The sequence below is a fragment of the Plasmodium yoelii genome (assembly GCF_900002385.2).
Source record: "Plasmodium yoelii strain 17X genome assembly, chromosome: 2".
NCBI lineage: Eukaryota > Apicomplexa > Aconoidasida > Haemosporida > Plasmodiidae > Plasmodium > Plasmodium yoelii.
Window position 1 is genome coordinate 747,582 of NC_036174.2, and position 17,778 is coordinate 765,359.

The 17,778-nt window shown below is 24.9% G+C and overlaps 3 protein-coding genes across 3 annotated transcripts; 2 read left to right on the forward strand and 1 right to left on the reverse strand.

The window, feature by feature from the left end:
* Positions 1-1,583: 1,583 nt before the first annotated feature.
* Positions 1,584-4,290, forward strand: PY17X_0217300 (PIR protein; the record flags this gene model as incomplete). Its single annotated transcript, XM_034637619.1, has 3 exons — positions 1,584-1,598; positions 1,741-4,023; positions 4,126-4,290. 3 exons carry the CDS (start codon positions 1,584-1,586, stop codon positions 4,288-4,290), a joined length of 2,463 nt encoding a protein of 820 aa, XP_034493347.1.
* A 1,272-nt stretch (positions 4,291-5,562) lies between these two features.
* Positions 5,563-6,482, forward strand: PY17X_0217400 (fam-b protein; the record flags this gene model as incomplete). The annotated part of the gene is made up of 2 exons (XM_725340.2): positions 5,563-5,631; positions 5,799-6,482. 2 exons carry the CDS (start codon positions 5,563-5,565, stop codon positions 6,480-6,482), a joined length of 753 nt encoding a protein of 250 aa, XP_730433.2.
* A 6,394-nt stretch (positions 6,483-12,876) lies between these two features.
* Positions 12,877-17,778, reverse strand: PY17X_0217500 (conserved rodent malaria protein, unknown function; the record flags this gene model as incomplete). The annotated part of the gene is made up of 1 exon (XM_034637622.1): positions 12,877-17,778. The coding sequence occupies one exon, from the start codon at positions 17,776-17,778 to the stop codon at positions 12,877-12,879; it is 4,902 nt and encodes a 1,633-aa protein (XP_034493348.1).

Sequence of the window (17,778 nt, forward strand, 5' to 3'; positions counted from 1 at the left end):
AATTTAATTTGAACTAATAATATTTTTATTAGGTTATTATATATATATAAATTTACAAATATATTGTTATTGCGAAATAATATATATTATAAAATATTTTATTTAAAAACTATGAAATATTCTACATTGATTTAAAGGATTTTTATTAAGTGCACTGATTATTCCGTTGTACTATACAGTGGTATACCAACAACATCATAATAGTAATACCAATAAATAAAATATTAAATACGAAAAAATCATTAAATTAATTTGATTTGAACACGTTGATATATATTATTAAACTTGTAATAAGATTAAAATTATATGCACAAAACATCAAATGAAATGTTACAATTTTGGTTTGGTGTTTTTTTAATGTGGTAATATTAGAATTAACGCTACCAAACAAAATAATATTAATAATTCTATAGTTTTTCATCATAGAACTAAATATAGTTTATTATAAAATATAAGAGCAAACTATATATTTAGAAAAGTAATAATTCTAAGTTTTTTTTAATGTATACATAAGTTGGAAGATTTAATGGTAAAAAATATAAAACATAATTAAACTATGTAGAATAGGTAAATCTTATATGACAACAGTTTTATCTTAAAAAGGATGGTTCCCTTATATCTCCTATTTAAAATGTAAATATACCAATATAATTATGCATAGTTTTCTATTATACTTAAAAATTAGCATCAATAGTTATTTATATTTTATATATTTCATATTAATAGAAAGGAATAATATATATTTAATATTTACTAATTATTATATTAAAACTATTTACGTTCAAAGGCTTATTTAAACTTATAAATAGCTTAATAAATGCGGGTTCAGCGCTAATTGTTGTTTTAACAGTAGACATGATACGCAAAACAGGTTGTAAAATTGCCAAATAAAGTATAATTCTAAATTGAAATATATAGGAATAAAAATAAAGTTATCAGACTCATTAAAATGGATTATGAATTTATTTATATTAAATAAAAATAATATTAAAATTATCTAATTTTTATAGAACATGTAACATGCAACTTAATTTGAAATACTATAATTTTAATAAAACAGTGATTTATAATATTAGAAACAAGTATATAAAAATTTAATATATTTTTAAGGATTTTAATAACTTTCTTAATTTTTTGTATTTGTACAGTATTTAAGTTTTAGGATGTTGTTTATTATAATAAAATATATGACATTGTTTATGTTCTATATTAAAGCATATGTATAAATATATATTTTTTAATTCATTATAAAATCCCCCAATATTTTATAATAAAATTAATTATGTATAATATTATTAGTAATATTGATTTTATGCATAAATTGTATTATATATACATATGGTTAAATATGTATTAAATCAACCATAATTTAAGACAATTTAGTAAATGCTAATAAAAGTAAATATAATATTCCTTTATTAATATTATTGTATTATTATTCCATATCAATTTTAAATTATTATTAAAAATTTCAATGGGTTTAATACTATAAGTGTGATACAGGAGGCTCATTTGCAGGATATATATTTTATATAAAAACAATATGATGTCAACCTACATATTAAGAACAAAATTTCATTACAATGGACGACGAGACAGTGGTAAATAATTTTATTTTAAAATAAAACGTGCTTATCCTTTATTTTATTGTGTTTGATTTGTCTACAAATCACATTAAATTTTATTCAACAAATTTTGTATGAATACATATTTTTATTAATTTATATATAATTTTCTTAGTGTGAGTTATTTCTTGAAGCTGATTCGCTTTTGAATGGTAGTACTGGCATACATAAGAAAATTAAAAAATTCCCAGAATATCGTAAATATTGCCCCAATAATAAACCATGCTCAACTAGGGTTGAAGGTATTGGTGCTTTGAGCGTGTATTTTTTTACAGCGTTAAACGATAATGAAAGCAATTATCATGAACACTTTATGATGTGGTTAGCTCATAACTTATTTAAGATAGCCCAAAACAGAAAAAATGACAACGCCAGTAAAATGACTTTAAGTTCGGCTTATGAAAAATATTTAGAGAAAAATATGGGTAATTTTAGACATTTGAATCTTTTAAAAATGGATTTGAAAGATGCTAATCTTAGGGACATGAGCGAAATGTATACTTTACTTAATTATATATGTAATACAATTGCATATTATAAAAAAAATAAAGAAAAACATAAGAACCTTTCTCGACATTCTATCAAGTGTTTTAATCAATATAGAAACCTTTATAAGGACTTTTCTGGAAATGATTCATATCTATCTCTATTGCAAAAATTAAAAAAAATATATGACGATTTTAGAACTTCTGCTATTGAGGAGGATGCTGATAAAAAATATAATATAAAAAATCGTCTTCCAGAACTTACAGAAATTAAAAAAAAAGAATCACATTCTACGAACAATTTTAAAACATTAGACTCCAATGTTCCAGAGTATAAACCAACAAATAAAGATAATATCTCGAATGTTCAAGATAAAGGAGTAAAAACTATAACAATCATACCAAAGAGTAAAAATCAAGGGGAGGATCAAAAAAGTCAAAAGAGCACACTCGAAAATAAAGATGATAATTTAAAAGTTTCAGACCATGAACCTCAGCAGAAGCAAGACATTCAGTTGCCAAAACCTGAAGGTCCTCTATTAAAAAGTGACAGCGAATTAAAAGATGAGGGAAAATCTGAAGTTCCTCTATTAAAAGGTGATATCGAATTAAAAGATGAGGAAAAAACTGAAGATCTTCCATTAAAAGGTGATAGCGAATTAAAAAATGAGCCAACATCCTTAAACCCTGTCAGTAATGGTATAGATATTCAAGAAAATCCAAATGGTCAAGAAATTTCAAATACTCAAGAACTTTCAAATACTCAAGAAAGTCCAGGTACTCCAAAAAGTCCAGATACTCCAGAAAGTCTAGATACTCCAGAAAGTTCAGATACTCCAGAAAGTTCAGATACTCCAGAAAGTTCAGATACTTCAGAAAGTCCAGGTACTCCAGAAAGTCCAGGTACTCCAGAAAGTACAGATACTCCAGAAAGTACAGATACTCAAAAAAGTCCTGATAGTGGTCAAATAATTCCAAGCAGTGAGTCAGAAATTAATCAAGATAAATTAGATATATCTCAAAATCCAAAAGACAATCACGATGTTTTTGATTTGTCAGCTTTAAAAGAATATTGGAATTTAGTTAAAACCTATATTGAAGAATACAGAAAATTTGTTACTAGTTCACTTAATGATATTCGAAAAAATATATACGATAATGTATGGCCTACTTTAAATCAGGCTTATAGTACATATGAAGATTATTATAAAAATTTTAATATAATGGAATATTTTAAAGAAGTAATGCAAGAAAATGAAACACAAAGAACTGAAACATTAGAGGATGAACCACCAATTAATGGCCTAGAACCTAGCCCTCCTTTATCAGATGTTGAAACCCCAAATCCCGAAAAATCAGATACCGAAAAACCAGAACCACAAAATCTCTCAACACAAGATCCCTCAACACAAGATCCCTCAACACAAGATCTCTCAACACAAGATACCCAACCACAAGATACTCAACCACAAGATGGTCAAACAGAAGATGGCAAAATAGAAGATGGCCAAACAAAAATATCAGATATTCAAGGAGATGATCATTCACAAATATCAGATGTTCAAGGAGATGATCATTCACAAATATCAGATGTCCAAGGAAATGGTCATTCACAAATATCAGATGTTCAAGGAAAAGATCATTCACAAGAGTCACTTCCTACACAAAAACTTGACTCAACAAATAATGAACAAGAACAAATTCCAGATACTCCATCTGAGGAACAGCCTCAATCACCAGACAGTTATACCAATGCATTAGCTAGTCTAAAAATTGAAACAAAAGGCATTGGAATCGATTTTAAAAAAGGTATATTCGAAAAAGGATTTATAGGAGATTTATTTAAAGAAAAGTTAATTGTATATCCAGTTATGATTATTGCAATACTCGTTATTTTAACAGTTATGTATAAGGTAAATAGATAGAAAATTAAAAAATATGTATTACTACATATTTTGTGCATGCATAAAAAACAAATAACTATATATTTTTATTATTTTTATGTTAGTGTTTAGGATTTGGGCGGAGAAAAAAGGAGAAAAAAAAATATGAAAAAGATTATAAAATTGTTTGGTGTAAATAAAACGACAAAAACTGTTATAAACTCAAATGATGGAAAAAAACAAGTGCAAATAATTATAAATTCATCTAGTCAAAAAAATAAACTAAAAAATCTATAAATTCTGTTTATGGGGAGAAATCTCCATTATTAAATATCCACAAACTTATGCAGACCGATTCTGTACCATTTATTATTTTTGTTTATAAATAAAGGATGATTATTTATATGATAAATTTAATTAACTTATATTTGAAGCCTAATTAAAAAATATATAAATTTAAATAATAATAAATAGTAAATTTGTCTATTCATATAAAGAAGTATTGTGTATATATGATACATGCCAATAGTTTGTTTCTTATTTTATAATAAAACATAAAATAATTTTTCTATGTGATGGAATTCTCTATGACAATTAATGTGCTATATTTATGTTTCATTTAAATAGTATTTATAAAAATAAAGACAATATAATGTTTAACTATTAAAGGTACTATAATATGTGTTTAATGAATACGACAAATAAAGCGTTTGCTTATTAAAGTATTTCCTTTTCTGATTTCATGTGTATTATCCATTGTGATTTATACGAGGTGTACTTGGAAATATAAATATTTTATATGATTTTAATATAAATAATACATTTTATGATGTATATTATGAGATATATTTTTAAATAAAATTATTATACACTAATATATGAAAAACAAAAAATTTATAAAAAAGTGATAAATAAAATATAGAACATTATTAAGTAATATTTAAAATTGGAGAAATATAACAATAAAATATAATAAATTATATGCCATTTAAATGTAAATAGTAACGATGCTTTGTTAATTGTTTTCCACATGGTTCCATATATTGATTTACAATATATATGTATCTAGTATTTTATTATTTTAATTTATATTTATTAATTTGTTCGTATGTAAACAATAATAGAAAAATATAAGTTTATAAAATATTAATCGTACCACTAAACACACAGGGGTATTATAAATTATATAAAAGCCTATTTGTATAACAAATTTCCAAAAAATATATTTTAGGAAAAATTATTATATAAATATATATTTTTTATAATTAAAATATTAAAAATTGTGTATTTTTTAGAGAAAAGTTAATATTTTTTGAAAAAAAATATAATATTTATATCCATAAATAATTTTAATGAATATACCGAAAATGAATACAATACATTTATAAATTCTACAGAAAGTGCAAAAAGTTAATATATGAAATAAGGTTCGTTTTTTTATAGATATATTCGTTTATTCATAAATTTTAGAACAAAAAACTAATAAATATTACTATTTTTGGAATAAATATCAAGTTATCAACATTATTTCAAACTACACATTATTTCATTTATTTAATAAAGTTAAAAATGAGAGTTAGTATTTTAAAATATGTTCTTTTTTCAATTGTTATTTGTTCTTTTGAATATGCCCAAAATGTAAGCTATACATTATTTTCTTTTATTATTAATAATATTTGATTGTAGTTTGTGTATCTATTTGTTTTACATTAACCTTATATTATTGTTTAATGTATTGGTAAAACACTTAAAGGAAAATTAAAACTAATTACATATATGTTAATAAATATTTCATTTCTTTGCAGGAATTATACCTTGAAAGGAATATAATAAATTTTAGAAACAATAGAGTATTAGCATATGCAGACAATCAATTCGATTTAAATAGTTTTTATGAATCAACTTTGAGTCTTGCAAATAAACTTAATGAGTACAATAATGATGAGGAAGAAATGATATCTATTCAAAATACTATAGATTCGCATATAAAGAAGCATAAAGAAAATAATACATTACCCAATTTAAATAATGTAGATAAAAAAACGAAAAAGTTAATTCATGGACTTCACAAAGAAATAGAAGAATTTAAAAAAAAGCTTGATAATAAAGGGAAAGGGGATAGTGAATTAGCAATACAGCCGATACATGATAAAATAATAATAAAAAAAGATGGAAATATTTCTGTATCAAAACATGAAAACTTTAAACAATTGGAAAATTATGAAAATATTTTGGAGAGTAAAAATTATAATTTTAAAGATAACTATAATGAAATTACATCGAGTGGAAATTATAGGAAATTAAAAACTAGTCTAGATAAGAAAAAATGGATCAACCAATTATTGAAAAGGCTATTGTTGCTTATTGGAACTTGTGTAGTGGCGGGAGTGTCAGGAGGGTTCTCCATAACATTTTTGATTTTAATTACACTGATTTCAGCTAGCATAGCTAAGAAATTGTTGAAACACGTTAAATTTAAAATAGATTAGTGAAAAACGCCCAAAACATCAAGATAACCGCTCTTTATTATTATGTTTTATTATTCGTGTTTGAATGATTAAAAATAACATATTTAATATTTTATGGCATAAAAGTTACACTTTTTTACGTTTTATATAATAATGAAATTTGATTTAATGGTTTATTCTATTATTATATATATTTAATTTAATCTAATTTATAACTAATTTATCTTTGTTTAGTATTTGTCAAAAACTCATGTGCCTTTATTTCTATGCATATATATTATATATTAATGAGTTTTGAATTTATTCATTTTTAGCTAATATACATAATTATATTAAATAAAGTTAATTTAAACACTTTTATTAATAAAATTATAAGATATATTGAGGGTTCAAGTTTAGTTTTAGAGTTGCGTTTTGGGGAACTCGTATTTTAGGCCAGGGTTCTGTATTATCGATTATAGCTTTTTTCTATAGAACACATATCCGGGTTAGGGATAAGTATATATTTTTATTTAATTTTTTATAATTTGAACACTAATTAAATATATATACCACACCGTATGTTTAATCACAAGATGAAGTTCAAACGTCCAAATATGCAACCAAAAAAGAGGCATAAGCTAATATGAAATGGGGTACATAACATTTTTTCATGAATTATAATATATATAATTGAGTATCAATATCGATTTAATATGATTAAAAAAAATGTTTATATCACATATATTAATATAGATATTGACTAGATATGAATTCATATTATACTATATCATAATTGCCTATTATATAAAGTTTATTAATCAGGGACCGTATTAAATTATACATAACACAATACATTTCTTTATTTGATGAAAAATTTATTTAGTAAAACTTATCATTTGTATCATATTTGTTTTTATTTAAATAATGTTATACAACTGAATTGTAATAATAGCATTGTATATGAATCTGGGTATTAACTATAAGATGATTAATTTTGAATATTCATCTACATTACAATATATATTAGGATTAATATGTGTATTTTCAACATTAATTAAACATATTACCCATATATAATGATAGCCATAAAATATAGATACATGGTATATCGATCGAGGTTCAACAACACAATAATATTTATAAAAGATGCTTTATGTATCTAACATTTTTAGTAATACAATAAAAATGTGTACATTAATAATAAATTAAATTATAGACATATGTATACTATCCTTTTAACTTTCGATTATATATAGTATCATTTTGTCCTAATGTTTTAAATTCAAATTATAGAAATAGTTCTATATACATTAATTTATTTACTATAAAGGTATAATATTAGATTAATCATTATTAATTTTAAATTTTAAAGATTTGAGGTATAAATAAATTATATTTTAAAATAGTTAAAAAATAAAATATAAGTATGTAATAAAATTTAATGTTATAGTTTGCTATAATACTTATAAACAACTTGGTATATAAAATTAGCGTTATTATTCTAATATATATAATATTGCATCAATGATTAAGCACGGAAGTATGTTAAATTTGGGAAGCATGTCCAATTATATATTAATGCAAATTTTAATATATTTATTCATTATTTTTTTTAATATTGTTAATTATATTTAATTACACTTTGTAATGTTTTTAAAATAACAACTTAAATATATATATATTAATAAGGTTAAAACAATATGTATCGTATGTATATATCTAAGTTAAGTGTTGTGATTCTGTTTTAGGGTTGATATATTTCGTGGTCTACATAAAATCGCTAAATGTAACAAATACCAAAATATAAAAAAAATTGTTATCCCGCCAATTTATTAACCTCTAAACGAAGTAAAATCTGGAACACATAATGGAGACAAATATTAATATGAACGGAATGTAATAAAAAAATGCTTTTCAAAGATTGTATATACACATTTGATATGTCAAGATAACATAAATATTAAATATTGTTAATATATAATGTCATTATTTGATATTTTCATGTTAATATTTTGCTAATTATGTAACTCAGAATATGTTATATTATAAATGTCTATTTATTTAAAAAGGATGATTCTTATATATACCACAATATATATTTATTTAGTTTATTTGATTAACATGGTTACTTTTTTTTAATATAACTTATGTGTGATATATCACAACTTATCGATTTCTTTTTATGAATAACATGGTTACCTTTCATTTCCTATTTCGTAATTTACAAAAAAAATTTAAATACACCAAGGTTCATCACACACAAAAGTGAACATTTTATTTTGTTGTAGTTATGCTAATTTATACTTTTATATCGTTCTTATGCATATTTAATTACTGAAAAATATAGATCAATATCTTTATCGAGTTTTGCATTTGTGGACATATCTGTATGCAATTTTTGAGATCACCCTTAAATCAAAAGGTGGACTTTGGAAAAAATGAATAATATATGTTCATTCTTTTTTTAACATACTATATATGTTAATGCTATGTTATAGTTTAAATGATATATATAATATAAAGTTTTAAGAGAAAAAATTAAAGTTTTTTTATAATGGTAGTTAAAAATATATAAATAAAATTTAATGTAAAAAGTGTTGTAAAAGTTATATAAATAAAATTTAATGTAAAAAGTGTTGTAAAAGTTATATAAATAAAATTTAATGTAAAAAGTGTTGTAAAAGTTATATAAATAAAATTTAATGTAAAAAGTGTTGTAAAAGTTATATAAATAAAATTTAATGTAAAAAGTGTTGTAAAAAATATATAAATAAAATTTAATGTAAAAAGTGTTGTAAAAAATATATAAATAAAATAAAATTAAGTTGCATAAAATGCTAAAAAATGTATGTATATATACATATTAGTGTCAATTTGTTTGAAATTGCCAAAAAACATTGTGATAATTAAATATTGTATGTGCTATTTTGTATTATGCCATTTTTTCTTTTAGGAAGCATTGTCTAAATTTAATGATACTAGATTGAAGAGATAATATTATTCTATTGATATATGTATCAGTGCCAATGGATATTCTTCAATTGGGAAGTTATTATAACCGTTAAGTGCCTTAATATTTTTTGTCAGTTATTATTCCACATTACTATGGTATTGTTTCTAAAGTAGAATTATTTATATGGCCAACTATATTGATTCGAGACATCTGCAATTAGGATTTTTTTTATTATTTTAACATGTATATTTTTTTTTTTTTTTTTTTTTTTTTTTCATTATATGTAATATATTTTTTCCCTACTTGACATGGCTCTCATCATCATATAGAAAGTGCGTTTGAATATTTATACGCATCTTGTTTATGTGCCTTTATTTCATATATTTTGCCAAATGCCTTGTATATATATTTTTATATGTATTTATATTTCATTTGTCCAACTTCGTACCTGTATTATTTTTTGCCTAACATAGTATCCATATTCCTTTTTTATCTTATCTGTTATATACTCAACTATTTCTTCTGACTTACCTGCTATTTCCTCAATTACTTTTTCTGACTTACCTGTTATATACTCAACTATTTTTTCTGACTTACCTGTTATATACTCAACTATTTCTTCTGCCTTACCTGTTATATACTCAACTATTTCTTCTGACTTACCTGTTATATACTCAACTATTTCTTCTGCCTTATATGCTCTATCCTCAATTACTTTTTCTGACTTACCTGTTATTTCCTCAATTACTTTTTCTGACTTACCTGTTATATACTCAACTATTTCTTCTGCCTTATCTGTTATTTCCTCAACTATTTTTTCTGACTTACCTGTTATTTCCTCAACTATTTTTTCTGCCTTATCTGTTATTTCCTCAACTATTTTTTCTGACTTACCTGTTATTTCCTCAACTATTTTTTCTGCCTTATCTGTTATTTCTTTTTTATCACATCTTTTTTTTCTTTAGTTCTTTTTTTTGGCTGTTTATGAGAATTTGGACTCTTATAAGAAATTTTAATATTTTTTGAGCTATTTGAGTTATCGATAAAAATGGAATGTATTAGATTATTTAGTATGGTATTTTGTTTGTTTGACACTGATATTTTCACAATCTTATATTCTTAAGTAGGTATATATTGCTTTTTTGTCAACTTGGGTTGGTATTGATTAAACGAGTACCCATGTACTCATCTCAACATTGTACTTGTTATCCAAAAAAGAAAGTTTCCCCATACAAGAATAGGACCCAAGTGATAGGTTGTTCGTAATCTATTGATCAGCAATAGTTCTATGTTTTTAAAAATTATTATATCATCCGATGGAATACGCTGTTCATAATATGTTTTAGGATCTTTGTAATTATATAGATTTATAGAAGCATTCAAAATATTAGCTAGCTTAGACATAGACACATTATCAACATATTCAAATGTAATACACAAATTGAATGTAATACACAGATTCAAATGTAATACATAAATCCAGTGTAATAAACAAATTAAATGTAATAAACAAATTAAATGTAATACACAAATCCAATATAATACACAGATTCAAATGTAATACATAAATCCAGTGTAATAAACAAATTAAATGTAATAAACAAATTAAATGTAATACACAAATCCAATATAATACACAGATTCAAATGTAATACATAAATTCAAATATAATACACAGATTCAAATGTAATACACATATTCAAATACAATACACATTTAAATATAATACACAGATTCAAATATAATACACAAATTGAATGTAATACATATTCAAATATAATACATAAATTCAAATGCAATACACATTTAAATATAATACACAGATTCAAATATAATACACAAATTGAATATAATACATATTCAAATATAATACATAAATTCAAATGTAATACATAGATTCAAATGCAATACACATTTAAATATAATACATATTCAAATATAATACACAGATTCAAATGCAATACACATTTAAATATAATACATATTCAAATATAATACACAGATTCAAATGCAATACACATTTAAATATAATACACAGATTCAAATGTAATACACATTTATTTTATTATGTAGATTTTGAAATGCATTATCAATAGATGAACATAGATTAGAAGTTTTAGCTAGCTTTAATTAGTGGAAAATCATCAACGAATGTAAATGTAATAAACAGGTGTAAATGGAATATACGACACTAATAGATTAGATGTTAGTTTAAATGCAGTATAAATTTTTTATAATTACAAATATCGTTAAAATCATATTATTTCACAGGCTCCCTTCTTCAGAATATAATAATTTTTAGAAACATGACAATATTGCTCATCAATAGATCTTAAAACAACTTCAACTTGGCGTCGTTCTTCTTTATATGGATCCCTTTCCTGTTTTCGGATGCGTTACATACGTTCTCAGTGAAATGAGTAATCATTGTAATCAATACCTTTCCCTTTCTCCACTCCTTAGCAACAATACTTTTCTTATAAATCAAATATTGCTTAATATCAGTGAATTTTTTAAAATACCATACCTTTCTCAAGGCATTCCTTTCTAAAGATAATTCAAATGTCATCGATATTACATTAGATTATTTAATATATTATCTAATGCATTTTTTCCTGATTTCTTATTTTTTATTGAAAATTACAAAATTAAGTAATTCTCTATTCTCCATAATTTTTTGTATCATATATATAGCTCATAGTGATAGATATTAATCTTTTTTTTCATTTTCGAACCCTTATGGTAGTATTTTATTTCCAATGACTTTTGCGCAATGTATTTTTGTTGGTGTCGAGGTTGTTTGTGTTGAGGTTGTTGTTGGTGTTGAAGTATTTTCTGCTGTTGTTGGAGTTGGAGTATTTTCTGCTGTTGTTGGTGTTGGAGTATTTTCTGCTGTTGCTATTGTTGTTGGAGTATTTTATGCTGTTGCTGTTGTTGTTGGAGTATTTTATGCTGTTGCTGTTGTTGTTGGAGTATTTTATGCTGTTGCTGTTGTTGTTGGAGTATTTTCTGCTGTTGTTGTTGTTGGAGTATTTTCTGCTGTTGTTGGAGTTGGAGTATTTTCTGCTGTTGCTGTTGTTGGAGTATTTTCTGCTGTTGCTGTTGTTGGAGTATTTTCTGCTGTTGTTGTTGTTGGAGTATTTTCTGCTGTTGTTGTTGTTGGAGTATTTTCTGCTGTTGTTGTTGTTGGAGTATTTTCTGCTGTTGTTGTTGTTGGAGTATTTTCTGCTGTTGTTGTTGTTGGAGTATTTTCTGCTGTTGTTGTTGTTGGAGTATTTTCTGCTGTTGTTGTTGTTGGAGTATTTTCTGCTGTTGCTATTGTTGTTGGAGTATTTTCTGCTGTTGCTATTGTTGGAGTATTTTCTGCTGTTGCTGTTGTTGGAGTGTTTTCTGCTGTTGCTGTTGGAGTTGGAGTGTTTTCTGCTGTTGTTGGTGTTGAAGTATTTTCTGCTGTTTGAATATTTTTTTTGTGTTGGAGTATTATTTTCTGATGTTGTTTGAATATTTTTTTGTTGGTGTTGAAGTATTTTTTGTTGGTGTTGGAGTATTTTTTTTTGATGTTGGAGTATTTTTTGGTGGTGTTGGAGTATTTTTTGGTGTTTTTGGAATATTTTTTGGTGTTGTTTGAATATTTTTTGGTGGTGTTGGAGTATTTTTTGGTGTTTTGGGAATATTTTTTTGTGGCATATAATTTTTTTCTAGAATTGGGGTACTTGTTGATATGTCTATATTTTTTTCGAGATTTTGGGTATTTGTAGTTGGGATGTTGATATTTCGAGATTCTATAATTTCTTTTATAATATTTAATATATCTTCATTTTCTAAATTCATTGTGTTATTTGATATATTTTCACATGTTTCTTGTTTTTCTTTTTCCCACATCCAAAATTTTTTAGCATTGTCATAATCCATGTTCCAAAAATTTAAATTATCTTTCTTATCCCAACTCCAAAATTCTTTAGTTTGTTCATTATCCCAATCCCAATATTCTGTAAGTACTTTACAATTATACTCTTTAACTTTAGGAGCTTCTACTACGGGTCTTCTTGTCGAATTTCGATTCATTCTTTCTCTTTCTTTTTGTTTTTGAAATTCATACGATCGTTTTTCTAAATGTCTTTGTGTTCGTTCCGATATTAAACAGGAAGTATGCTTTTCTAATATATCGTTATGGTACGGTTGGCCATTACTAAATGGATTTGATTTACCCTCTACAAATCTATTTTCCCAATCTCGTTTGGTACCAGCATATTTAAGGTATCTTTCATACATTTTATCTACTGACGACTGTGCTGCGGCAGACGAATCTGTAGCACCACCTTCGCTATAATGACTATTTTCGTTATGGTCGTTTACATTGTTGGATTTTTCTAGCGTTTTTATGTCTTTCGTGTCATTTTTGGCATATATATTTTTATTATCAGATAAAGAATGGCGGCTTTGAGATGGTGAACATGAGGCACTCTTATTTACATTTCTTTTCAGTATTTTCTTTGTATATTTTTTTGGTGGCGTAGGTTTCTCACTAAGTGCTCGTTTTCTTGAATTTAAAGGGCTTAAATTATTATTATTAACTACAATAGGTTCTTCTTTTTCTTTCTTTATTAAATTTTTATCAATACTATTTTTAATTTCTTTTTCTTTCTTTATTAAAATTTCATTAGTGCTATTGTTGATTTCTTTTTCTTTCTTTATTAAAATTTTATCAGCACTATTTTTAATTTCTTGTTCTTTCTTTATTAAAATTTTATCAGCACTATTTTTAATTTCTTGTTCTTTCTTTATTAAAATTTTATCAGTACTATTTTTAATTTCTTGTTCTTTCTTTATTAAAATTTTATCAGTACTATTTTTAATTTCTTGTTCTTTCTTAATGGCTTCAGCTTTGTCTAACATTGCATAATAATTAAGAATTCGACGTTCGTTCTCTGCAAGTATTTCATCAACAGTTTTAAATTCTGTTGTTATTGAAGCTTCATCATTCGAATCAATCCCTGTATTTTTGGATAATTCATTAGTGGGTTCAATTTTTTTCTCTTCATGTTGTTCACTAATGGCTTTTTCTTTAAGTTTATGTACTACATTAATAAGATCCATTCCGATATCTTTATACAACCCTTGCTTTATATACATGTCTCTTTTTTGTAACGATTTACTAAGGCTTTCTGTTTCTCTACTTTTGAATATTTCGTTATTATTTTTATGGGTCATATGGATAGGAGTACATATTTCTCTATTTTGGCACGTATCATTAACCGAATTCATATATTTATTTTTGGCATTATTCTTAGTTACAATATTTAAATTCATAATATTATTATTCACATTATCCAATTTCGATGGATTAATTTTTATTTCTTTTTTAATTGAAACATTTTGATTACCCTGTCTTTCTATTACATTATTAATATTTCTATTTTGTTCATAAGAAATAAGCATATTATTGTTTTCATTAATTAAATTAGGAAAATCGATATTATTTTTTTTGAGGGGTAAGTTAGGTATTATTGTCACTTCTTTTTGAAATCTAACCTTTTTTTTAATACTTGTTTTTGGCATACTATCGTAATCCTTATTTTGTCCATAAGACATAAGCTTGCAGTTTTTTTTAATTATTGAACTATATGATTTAGCACGTGTGTTTTTAAGTAAATTTTGTCTTTTTTCTTCTTCATATTGAGTATCTTGATCATCGTTTTTTTCTACTACATTATTAATGTTCATATAATTATTGGAGTATTTAAATTTCTTATTACTTTGTGGTGATGATTCAAATCGAATATTTTTACTTCTTTTACGTGAATAATTTTTTTCTTCTTTAATAATTTGTCTATCTTTTTTTTCTACTGCATTATTATTATCTTTCTTTGTATTTAAATTATCTTTTGTAGTTTCAAATGAATTCTTAAATTTTACAGGTGTATCTACATCATTATTCTCAGTATTGGGTAATCCAAATATTTCATTAGCAATAATAGGTTCATCTGAATTAAAAAAACTTGATGGAAAAAAGGAACTAGTAAATTTGTTATTGTTTGACTCTATAGCTGAATTTTCTTCAGTTTCATCTTTCTTATTAATGTCAAAAGAGCCCAAAAATAAATTTGAGTAATCTGGTTCTTCTGAACCTTCGTCGTTTGCTTTAAATGGGTTTTCAAAGTTTTCCTCGTTATAAAATGTTGATGGCAATTTTCCGTCATAATATTCAAGTAATCTACGGTGTTCTTCTTGTGTTAAATTATTGACATGAGTTTTCTTTGTATTAGAATGATTGGTTTCTTTAATCTTGTCGCTCTTACTCATTTTTATAGGTGTTTCTCCCTCTGGTTGTTCATCATCGATTTTCTTTGCATCACTATCTTTTAATTTATAGCTTTCATAAAATAATTTCTCATCGCTATAATGGTGTCCTAAGTCAGATTTATTACTGCAATCATTTTCGCTAACATTTTCATTCTCACTAACAATTTCATTTTCACTAGCAACTTCATTCTCACTAACAATTTCATTCTCACTAACAATTTCATTTTCACTAACAATTTCATTTTCACTAACAATTTCATTTTCACTAACATTTTCATTTTCACTAACAATTTCATTTTCACTAGCAACTTCATTCTCACTAACAATTTCATCTTCGTTAGCAACTTCATTCTCACTAATACTTTCATCCTCAATAACAATTACATCCTCACTAATAATTTCATCCTCAATAACAATTACATTTTCACTAATAATTTCATCCTCAATAACAATTTCATCCTCTCTAGCAACTTCTCTCTCTAACTGTTTGCAACAATATTTTTCTTTTTGATATATTTCCAAAGGGATATATTTTCCTAATATCGTACTACTTCCTAATGCTGTTGATTGATTAGATAACTTAAATGAGTCACATACATCTTTTCCATTCTCAACCTTCTCATATGATGTTATTGTTTCAGAATTACTATTAATATTATTTTTCATAGCCTTATTGTTTTTTAAAGTTTCATCTTTATTATAAATTTCTTTAGCAATTTGAAGATTTCTAGAAACAAATGTCTTTTTGGTAAACTGGTGATTTTTTGAACCAATTAATTCATTTGAGGCATACTTATTTTTATAGGATTTCTTTTCCTTCAGTTCTTTTTTTTCAACCTGAGTAAACTTATCACTATTATAACAACTCGACGACGATTTCTTTTTTAATATAGTTTTTCCTCTTTTAAAACAACGTGATGAACTACCAGAACTTTTACTTGAGCAATTTGATTCATTATCAACATCACCTTCTTCAGAAAGCTTAACCAAATTTGAAGCTTTTTTCTTCAACTTTCTTTTTTTTTCTAATTTCACAGATTTCTTATCATCTACTATGCAATTTTCTGAATTAAGTGATTGATTAGCCAACTTTTTTATACTAATTTTTTTTTCTATTTCATCTAAAGCAATATTGAGTTGTGATTGTTCTTCCTTAACAGGTGTGATATTCGATGGTTTTCCATTCATCAAATCTATCATTTCAGAAACATTAAGGTCAGCAAAAATTGTGTACATGTATTCCTTTGTTGATATGTCATTAGATTGATTCTCGCACTTAACCAATTGATAACTATTGTCTTTTTGTTCTACTCTATTTTCTAAATCAGGTATATCTTTGTTCGATATAATATAAGTGTCCCCTAATTTCTTATCATGTGAAAGTACAATATGTTTCATGTTTGACAAATTATAAGAATTCAAATCTTTTTCATTGTTAATATCCAAATCTAAGGACTCATTTTTTGGCAATCTAATGATATCATCATTTTTAATATTCTCAGCAATATCAAATTTTCGAACTGGTGCCGCCGGTGTAATCCGTTTAGTTGTACTATAGTTTTCTTCGACTTCTCCTTTGATCAATTCGTTCATTTTGGAATTTCGATCTGTGTTACAAATCGAATTGCACATACTGTCATTTGTCTTTTCATTAATTTTTTCAACAATTTCATTGGCATTTTCCCCTAATACAAGATATCGTTGTACAAGACTTTTACACACGGAACATTTTTCATAATTATGCTTCTTATGCTTTCTTGAGCATCTTTTAACTCGATTACGTGAATGATAATATTCTTTCAATATATGGGATTCCCCACATTCAACACTTTGACGAAGTTTATCATATTTCTTTCCTTTGTTTCTATAGTATTTTTCTTTAGCAGCATAATACAGCGATCTTTCGTTAATACGCTTTTCAACATGTTTTTGTAAATTATGAGAAACATTTGCGGCACCATTCTTTGCATTCTTTCTATTTTTTAAGGATATATGTAGATTTACATTAACTTTCGGCCTAATAACACATGCGTTTTTTGCAAGTGGTATATCACCGTTAATCATCGAAGATGATACCAT